This window comes from Cherax quadricarinatus, chromosome 28, assembly GCF_038502225.1.
Source record: "Cherax quadricarinatus isolate ZL_2023a chromosome 28, ASM3850222v1, whole genome shotgun sequence".
NCBI lineage: Eukaryota > Metazoa > Arthropoda > Malacostraca > Decapoda > Parastacidae > Cherax > Cherax quadricarinatus.
The window spans coordinates 8,118,202-8,128,201 of record NC_091319.1 but is presented as its reverse complement, the minus strand read 5'-3'; the positions used below and the strand labels follow the sequence as shown (position 1 = coordinate 8,128,201).

General features: G+C 45.9%; 1 protein-coding gene across 1 annotated transcript in view; it reads right to left on the bottom strand.

Moving 5' to 3' along the window:
* Window positions 1-10,000, bottom strand: part of LOC128693151 (putative neural-cadherin 2) — a 360,314-nt gene that overhangs the window by 10,797 nt on the left and 339,517 nt on the right. The window contains exons 14-19 of the mRNA XM_053782623.2: window positions 9,161-9,329; window positions 8,084-8,449; window positions 7,678-7,866; window positions 6,466-6,605; window positions 5,685-6,027; window positions 4,548-4,793 (exon numbers count right to left, since the gene is read on the bottom strand). Of these exons, the coding sequence (XP_053638598.2) occupies window positions 4,548-4,793; window positions 5,685-6,027; window positions 6,466-6,605; window positions 7,678-7,866; window positions 8,084-8,449; window positions 9,161-9,329 (1,453 nt within the window). The remainder of the gene's footprint in view (window positions 1-4,547; window positions 4,794-5,684; window positions 6,028-6,465; window positions 6,606-7,677; window positions 7,867-8,083; window positions 8,450-9,160; window positions 9,330-10,000) is intronic.

Below are 10,000 nucleotides of genomic sequence, written 5' to 3'. Positions count from 1 at the left end.
ATAATAATAATAATAATAATAATAATAATAATAATAATAATAATAATAATAATAATAATAATAATAATACTAATAATAATAATAATAATAATATTAATAATAATAATAATAATAATAATAATAATAATAATAATAATAATAATAATAATAATAATAATAATAATAATAATAATAATAAGAAGAAGAAGAAGAAGAAGAAGAAGAAGAAATAGTTAAGATATACGAACCGTTCTATTCGCGGTACGATAGACAGAGATCTATTGAATATCAAGGCAGAATCGACTAGACTGTTAGAGGTCAAATAATCTATTTCTTCTGAACTAAGCAATTTCAGATTTTTACCCCGATAGACAATAGAAGTAGATGAGTAAGTTACTTGAGTATCAGTCTGGATCAGGACTCTTCTGTAGACTGAGGGACTGACACCTCAAACTCACATCTTTTTCAGAATGAGGGACTGACCACCTCAAACTCACATCTTTTTCAGAATGAGGGACTGACCACCTCAAACTCACATCTTTTTCAGAATGAGGGACTGACCACCTCAAACTCACATCTTTTTCAGAATGAGGGACTGACCACCTCAAACTCACATCTTTTTCAGAATGAGGGACTGACCACCTCAAACTCACATCTTTTTCAGAATGAGGGACTGACCACCTCAAACTCACATCTTTTTCAGAATGAGGGACTGACCACCTCAAACTCACATCTTTTTCAGAATGAGGGACTGACCACCTCAAACTCACATCTTTTTCAGAATGAGGGACTGACCACCTCAAACTCACATCTTTTTCAGAATGAGGGACTGACCACCTCAAACTCACATCTTTTTCAGAATGAGGGACTGACCACCTCAAACTCACATCTTTTTCAGAATGAGGGACTGACCACCTCAAACTCACATCTTTTTCAGAATGAGGGACTGACCACCTCAAACTCACATCTTTTTCAGAATGAGGGACTGACCACCTCAAACTCACATCTTTTTCAGAATGAGGGACTGACCACCTCAAACTCACATCTTTTTCAGAATGAGGGACTGACCACCTCAATCTCACATCTTTTTCAGAATGAGGGAGTGAGGGACTGACCACCTCAAACTCACATCTTTTTCAGAATGAGGGACTGAGGGACTGACCACCTCAAACTCACATCTTTTTCAGACTGAGGGACTGACCACCTCAAACTCACATCTTTTTCAGACTGAGGGGGACTGACCACCTCAAACTCACATCTTTTTCAGACTGATGAGGGACTGACCACCTCAAACTCACATCTTTTTCAGACTGAGGGACTGACCACCTCAAACTCACATCTTTTTCAGAATGAGGGACTGACCACCTCAAACTCACATCTTTTTCAGAATGAGGGACTGACCACCTCAAACTCACATCTTTTTCAGAATGAGGGACTGACCACCTCAAACTCACATCTTTTTCAGACTGAGGGACTGACCACCTCAAACTCACATCTTTTTCAGACTGAGGGACTGACCACCTCAAACTCACATCTTCTCCAGACTGAGGGACTGACCACCTCAAACTCACATCTTCTCCAGACTGAGGGACTGACCACCTCAAACTCACATCTTTTTCAGACTGAGGGACTGACCACCTCAAACTCACATCTTCTCCAGACTGAGGGACTGACCACCTCAAACTCACATCTTTTTCAGACTGAGGGACTGACCACCTCAAACTCACATCTTCTCCAGACTGAGGGACTGACCACCTCAAACTCACATCTTCTCCAGACTGAGGGACTGACCACCTCAAACTCACATCTTCTCCAGACTGAGGGACTGACCACCTCAAACTCACATCTTTTTCAGACTGAGGGACTGACCACCTCAAACTCACATCTTTTTCAGACTGAGGGACTGACCACCTCAAACTCACATCTTCTCCAGACTGAGGGACTGACCACCTCAAACTCACATCTTCTCCAGACTGAGGGACTGACACCTCAAACTCACATCTTTTTCAGACTGAGGGACTGACCACCTCAAACTCACATCTTTTTCAGACTGAGGGACTGACCACCTCAAACTCACATCTTCTCCAGACTGAGGGACTGACCACCTCAAACTCACATCTTCTCCAGACTGAGGGACTGACACCTCAAACTCACATCTTTTTCAGACTGAGGGACTGACCACCTCAAACTCACATCTTCTCCAGACTGAGGGACTGACACCTCAAACTCACATCTTCTCCAGACTGAGGGACTGACCACCTCAAACTCACATCTTCTCCAGACTGAGGGACTGACCACCTCAAACTCACATCTTCTCCAGACTGAGGGACTGACCACCTCAAACTCACATCTTCTCCAGACTGAGGGACTGACCACCTCAAACTCACATCTTCTCCAGACTGAGGGACTGACACCTCAAACTCACATCTTCTCCAGACTGAGGGACTGACACCTCAAACTCACATCTTCTCCAGACTGAGGGACTGACACCTCAAACTCACATCTTCTCCAGACTGAGGGACTGACACCTCAAACTCACATCTTCTCCAGACTGAGGGACTGACACCTCAAACTCACATCTTCTCCAGACTGAGGGACTGACCACCTCAAACTCACATCTTCTCCAGACTGAGGGACTGACACCTCAAACTCACATCTTCTCCAGACTGAGGGACTGACCACCTCACTGCTTCTGCTATCTCCTCTGTATTCGACTGAAGAAGCCAACTGTGTAGACGAAACGTCTCGGAGTACAGATACCTAACTGTTGCATATGTATCTTACTCTATCCACCTGTTGGTATTGTATATCATTGTATAAATACAGCAAAAGTAATTTATTCTCTGCCTGTAAGAAATCAGAATTGTCTTAATTTTTTTCTGTTAAAAATCAAAATAAATTCACAGTAAACTGAAAATATAAATCATAATAAACTAGGGTTTACTAAAATAAATCCCAGAATGTTCATATTAGAAGCTAAATTATGTTTACGTAGTTAAAGTTATACTATATATATATATATATATATATATATATATATATATATATATATATATATATATATATATATATATATATATATATATATATATATTAACACATCGGCCGTTTCCCACCAAGCAGGGTGACCAGAAAGTGAAGAAACACTTTCATCATCATTCACTCCATCACTGTCTTGCCAGAGGCACTCCTATACTACAGTTATAAAACTGCAACAATAACACGCCTCCTTCAGAGTGCAGACACTGTACTTCCCACCTTCAGAACTCAAGTCCAGGTTGCCGGTTTCCCTGAATCGTTTTATAAATGTTACTTTGCTCACACTCCAACAGCACGTCAAGTCATAAAAACCATTTGTCTCCACTTGCTCCTATCTAATGCGCTCACGCACATTTGCTGGAAGTCCAAGCCACTAGCACACAAACCTCATTCACCCCCTCCCTCCAAGCATTCCTAGGCCGACCCTTACCCTGCCCTCCTTCCACTACAGATTTATATGCCCTCCAAGTCATGCTATTTTATTCCATACTCTCTAAATGTCCAAACCACCTCAACAACCCTTCCTCTGTCCGTTGGATGATAATTCTAGAAACCTCGTACCTTCTTAATCTTCAAGCTACGGATTCTCTGCATTATATTCGCACCACACATTGCCCTCTGACACGACATCTCCACTGCCTCCAGCCTTCTCCTTGTTGCAACATTCACAACTCATTTTTCACACCCATATAATAACGTTGGCATACCATTCATGTACAAACTCTCAGATACTGCAACATCATAGAATCCTGGTTCAGAGGACATCTCCACAACCTTCTACTGACCTATCCCTCGGATATGACCTACTTCCAAAGGGGAATCCTGTCTACCCTAACCACCTGACACCAGTATATAACCTCCAGCTTTCTCGAATGTGCTCCAGACTTTCCACAACTACGATGCTCTTCTGACTAACTCCAAGGTTGAGGGACTGATTACCTCATCTTTTGTATATAGTTCTACTGTCTTCCAATTATGTCCTAGAATTTGTAATGATAAAGCCAGAGGATGGAGAAACGTCTACAATAAAAATACTCAGATGTCGCACTTGTCTAATTTTCACCTGACCAGAGGAAACGATAGATGACCTTTCGATCCTTCCTGGAACAGTTTCAATTCCGAGTTGATAGGAATTAACAAAGCAAGGTAGAATGGTTGTTAGGTTGAGAGGGAATTAGGAAGTTGAATGGGTAGATAGGGAATTAGGAAGTTGAATGGGTAGATAGGGAATTAGGAAGTTGAATGGGTAGATAGGGAATTAGGAAGTTGAATAGAGTGATAAAGAATCAGGAAGTAAAATGGATTTAAAGGGATTGAAGAAGTTGAATGGATAGATAGGGAATCAATAAGTGTAATGGGGAGACAGGGTGTCATAGACTGTAATGGGGAGACAGGGAGATGAATAGGGAATGGAGAACCAGGGACATGAATGGGTAAGAAGTGCAATAAGCAGCCAGATGATGCATGGGTCGTGGGTTCGTGGGTCATGGTGCATGGGTCAGGGGAGGGGGGAAGGTCACAGATCTCACCTGACCATTGAGGGTGAGGTGTGAGATGCAGCCATGGAGTGGGCGGGCTGTGGGCGCCTCCCCCCACCCATGGTCGTGGGCGGTGGGCGGGGAGTGGGCTATACCACCCACCTGCAGAGGACCTGTACGCAGCCACCCTTCCTGCCCAGTAAGAAGAGTCCAGTCCGCCCGGGCGATGCAGTGGGCGTCGTCGTGGGCGTCCTGCTCCCACCCACGCCCACATAGGTCCACCATGAGAGCCACGCCCTGTACAGTTATAAATAAATAAATATATATATATATATATATATATATATATATATATATATATATATATATATATATATATATATATACGTATATATATATATATATATATATATATATATATATATATATATATATATATATATATATATATACGTATATATATATATATATATATATATATATATATATATATATATATATATATATATATATATATATATATATATATATATATATATAAACTTACAGTAAAATATTCTTGACTGGTGGTGTACAGGTGACATGTAGCCTTAATGACGCTCTATTTTCGAATGGGACTGAAGCTCAATTAACCAGTTAACACTAAGGAATGCTATAGTCTTTAAGTGAATGGAGTCAAGGGCAGGTAAAAGGAAAATCCACGATAGATAAAAGGCAGAGAATAATGGTAATGTGTTGCCCATGATTTGAGAAAAATATTTGAGGTCTACGTGGTGTGGGGGGATAGTAAGTACAAGTACACACACACACACACACACACACACACACACACACACACACACACACACACACAGAGGTATGACAAACCTCAGGAAGCAGAGAGAGAGGACCTAGTAGCGATCAGTGAAAAGGCGGGGCCAGGAGCTGAGTTTTGACCCCTGCAACCACAATTAGGTGAGTACAGATACCACTAGTCACTAAAACAAACGTAACAGACTCCACTTGGGGTGAAAAAGAAGAAGAAGAAGAAGAAGAAGAAGAGAGAGAGAGAGTAAGAAGCAAAAAGATGCTTTCTATTTCATGTCAGTCGTTCTTGGGGTGAAAAAGAAGAAGAAGAAGAAGAAGAAGAAGAGAGAGAGAGAGTAAGAAGCAAAAAGATGCTTTCTATTTCATGTCAGTCGTTCTTACCTGCGCATCAAAACTGACGTGAAGCGTGTGCCAGTCACCGTCGTGAACCGTTGTGTTTACCTCCAGTTTTAAGGGCACGACGCCCCCTTCAAACAGCACCTGCGGGCGACCATACTTGAGCTGGAGGGCGAGCATGGGCGTGGAGGCGCCCGCTGGCTTCTGCGTGGGCGCCAGGGGACCCGAGTACAGAATTAGGGCGTTGGGTTGGCGAGTGAGGAGGCGGAGGGAGATGGTGGTGGGGAGACAGGGTGGGAGTGGGCGGACCCACACCCACCCTGACCCGGTGAAGGTGCGGGCCAGGACCTTACATTGCCACCCCTTCGACCCTCCAGGACACACACACCTGTTGGTGAAGAGGAATACGTGTGATACACACACACCTGTTGGTGGAGAGAGACACATGTGACACACACACACCTGTTGACGAAGACACATGACACACACCTGTTGACGAAGACACATGTGACACACACACACACACACACCTGCTGGTGGAGAGAGACACATGACACACACCTGTTGGTGGAAAGAGACACATGTAACACACACACCTGTGGCAGGTGCTACTCGGGATATATTACACATGCAAAGCACAAATCCCTGGCTGGGACAGGTGACTAACGTCACAAATTGGAAAAAATAATAATGAAATAGTACAAGCGTAGTTTAGATTTTTCATTTCCAGTTTGTGAATTGTTAATCAGCGGGTATTGTTAGATACGTGTCATGTTTGATACATTATCAGGGGTCACTGATCCATCCACACACACACATATATTACCTGTTGCCACTGGAGAATCTGAGGCAGCGGCCTCCGTTGAGGCAGGAGGTGGGTGTACAGGTCTCAGGCTCATGGGCGTGGCAGGCGTGGGCGCGGGTGAGGCGCGGGGTGACCAGGGACGTAGCATTGGTGTCTACCACCTGTTGAGAAGTGAGAGAAAAGTGAGACACATTGAAAAATTCACGTTAAGAGAAGGGAATGAAGAACAGGGAGGAGAAGAGGAGACAGAGTTCATCAATATGGCGCCCATAGGCCCGTAAACACAGGTCTATGGGTGTCCACCTTGGACCGACTTGTAAATGGCCCAAGTCAGTCCGAAACGTCGTCATAAGCTTCTCTCTCCTATGTGCGTGTTATTTGTATATTGTTCCAGTCACGCTATTGCGCCTTTTCGTTCTATCTGGAATCACGGCTTGCAGGGTCATCGCAAACCCGGAGTTCGTAATTATTTATCTCTCATCCAGGTTCTCAGAGCGAGGGTTGTCGCTCATTCAGTCAGCTTGACACACTCAGAACTAATTTAATTAAGAATTGATCACATAAAGCACGTCGACGCGTTTTTCCTAGGTGGCAACGCTCTCCTGATGATAAACTGAAACGAGTTAGACAGGCGACGTCTACGGACTGTGAGCATAGTTTTGCCGACAGTATGTTCGACATGCTCTTCCAGCGGCCCTGGGCGCAGCTATCTCCTTACGATGAGATATCACTTAGGTCCCACGTACAAGTTTTTCCAGAGACCCTGGACGCAAGGATCTCCTTACTATGACACATACATTACCTAGGTCCCGCGTACCTACACCAGGAGCCAAGCAAGTTCTTAGTAAATTCTATACCTGTTTCTAGCAAGAGAATATAATCGTCAATAACTAGAGAAGGTCATCTATATCGGGGTTAATAGTAATCTAGAGAGGACATCAATAGGATGTCACAGTCTTGAGAAGCCATGAAGACCAGTGATGGAAATAAGCCAGGCAATCTGATAACATTGGTTTATTGGCTTATATTGATGGTATACAAAACGCTTACCATATGACTTCCCTTTAATAAATTATGATATCTTCGCCTTCCCTCTACGCCCCCCTCCATCACTCTTCCTCCCTTGAACTTTACCTCCCCTCACTTTACTCTCCCTTACATTACTCCCCCTCACTCTATGTCTCTTCAAACCCCTGCCGTCTATTACACTCTATCTACTTCCTCTCGTCTTACCTGAAGAGGTAAGGCGGTGGATGCGAGGGAGGCAGCGGAGGAAGGGTCACCGTCCTCGCCCTGCTGGAGGTCATGGAGAAGGTGCTGGAGGTCGTGGTGGAGGTCAGGTCGCTGTAGTTCCTCGGGGCGTCGCCGCCCAGAGATCCCTGACGACTCTAGCACTACCTTCAGTTTCGTCGTCTCTTCCAGCTGCAAGTGTAGGGACGAGTGTATGTGTGTGGAGGGGAGATTCATGTCTCTCATTCTCTCTTTCTCTCTCTTTCCCTCTTTTTCTCTTTGTCTTCTCTCCCTCCCTCCCTCCCTCTCTCTCTCTCTCTCTCTCTCTCTCTCTCTCTCTCTCTCTCTCTCTCTCTCTCTCTCTCTCTCTCTCTCTCTCTCTCTCTCTCTCTCTCTCTCTCTCTCTCACCTGCTGCGAATGGAGACCCAGCAGACCATGTAACTTGACGGGGTCCATGAAGGCGCCTCTGACATCCCTGACGCTGACCCACACACACGCAGACGGAGGCACGGGGTCAGGCAGGCGCAGCGGCATCTTTCTGCTCTGACCCTCGGAGCCGCGGGCGGGAGCGGCTGCGGGCGTAGGGTAGCCGGCGTGTGGGTGGTGGTGGTGGTGGTGATGGTGGTAGCGGTGTGTGTGGTAGGAAGGGGTGGTTGTGGTTGTAGTGGGGGTGGTAGGGTGACCATACACACTAACCACCTCCACGGTGTGGGTTCTCTTCCCCACCACACGGAGCACCCCCTCCACAAGGCCACCAAGACCCCCTCCACCTTGCTGGGGGTGGAGATTATTATATTTATAAGGGGTGGGGGTGAGGGGTGATGGGTGGGGTGGGGGTTAGGGGTGGGGTTGGGGGTTGGGGTGGGGGTGGGAGTTGGGGTGGGGGTGGGAGTTGGGGTGTGGGTGGGGGTGGGTTACATGGCGCCACCGAAAGTTAAACTAAAACACGGGTTGTGCATATATTTTCAATGAATTTTAATGAAGTTGGTCGAATGGAATCAGCTGCGGCATTCAAGGCCGCAGGGGGGGGGGACTGAGGTGTACTCACCTAATTGTGGTTGCAGGGGTCGAGACTCAGCTCCTGGCTCCGGCTCTTCACCGAGTGCTACTAAGTCCTCTCTCTCCATGTGTGTGTGTGTGTGTACTCACCTATTTGTGGTTGCAGGAGTCGAGTCATAGCTCCTGGCCCCGCCCCTTCACTGATCGCTACTAGGTCCTCTGTCTCCCTGCTGTATGAGCTTTATCGTACCTTGTCTTAAAACTATGTATGGTTCCTGCTTCCACTACGTATTAGTACTAGTAGTATTAATAGAAGCAGTAGTAGTATTAGTAATAGTATTAGTAGTAGTAGCAGTAGTAGTAGCAGTAGTAGTTTTGGTAGTAGTAATAGTAGTAGCAGTATAATCAGGTTCAATTCAAGACAGAATAGAACCATTTCCTTGGATGTAGAGACTTCTGGGTTCGTCAAAGACACCTTCCACTTACCGTGGGTGTCCAGCCCCTGGTGAGGGCCGTGGGCGTGGTGGGCGTGAGTGTAATGGGAGCAGCGTGGGCGAGGGACTCCTGGGAGAGCAGTCTGACAGCCACGGTCACATTGGCTGACACACCTCGCTGACGCCACACCCTATCGCTGACGCTGAAGTGCAGGTCATACCTGGTGTTAGGGGAGAGAGGACAGGTGTTAGTGGGTCATATCTGGCGTCAAGGAGCGAGAACAGGTGTTAGTGGGTCATACTTGGTGTCAAGGAGCGAGAACAGGTGTTAGTGGGTCATACCTGATGTCAGGAGAGAAAGGACAGGTGTTAGTGGGTCATAACTGATGTCAGGGGAGAGAGGACAGGTGTTAGTGGGTCATATCTGGCGTCAAGGAGCGAGAACAGGTGTTAGTGGGTCATACGTGGTGTCAAGGAGCGAGAACAGGTGTTAGTGGGTCATACGTGGTGTCAAGGAGCGAGAACAGGTGTTAGTGGGTCATACCTGATGTCAGGGGAGAAAGGACAGGTGTTAGTGGGTCATACCTGATGTCAGGGGAGAGAGGACAGGTGTTAGTGGGTCATACCTGGTGTAAAGGAGCGAGAACAGGTGTTAGTGGGTCGTACTTGGTGTCAAGGAGCGAGAACAGGTGTTAGTGGGTCATACCTGATGTCAGGGGAGAAAGGAGAGATGTTAGTGGGTCATACCTGGTGTCAAGGAGAGAGAACAGGTGTTAGTGGGTCATGGTGTCAAGGAGCGAGAAGTGTCAAGGAGAGAGAACAGGTGTTAGTGGGTCATACCTGATGTCAAGGAGCGAGAACAGGTGTTAGTGGGTCATACCTGATGTCAGGG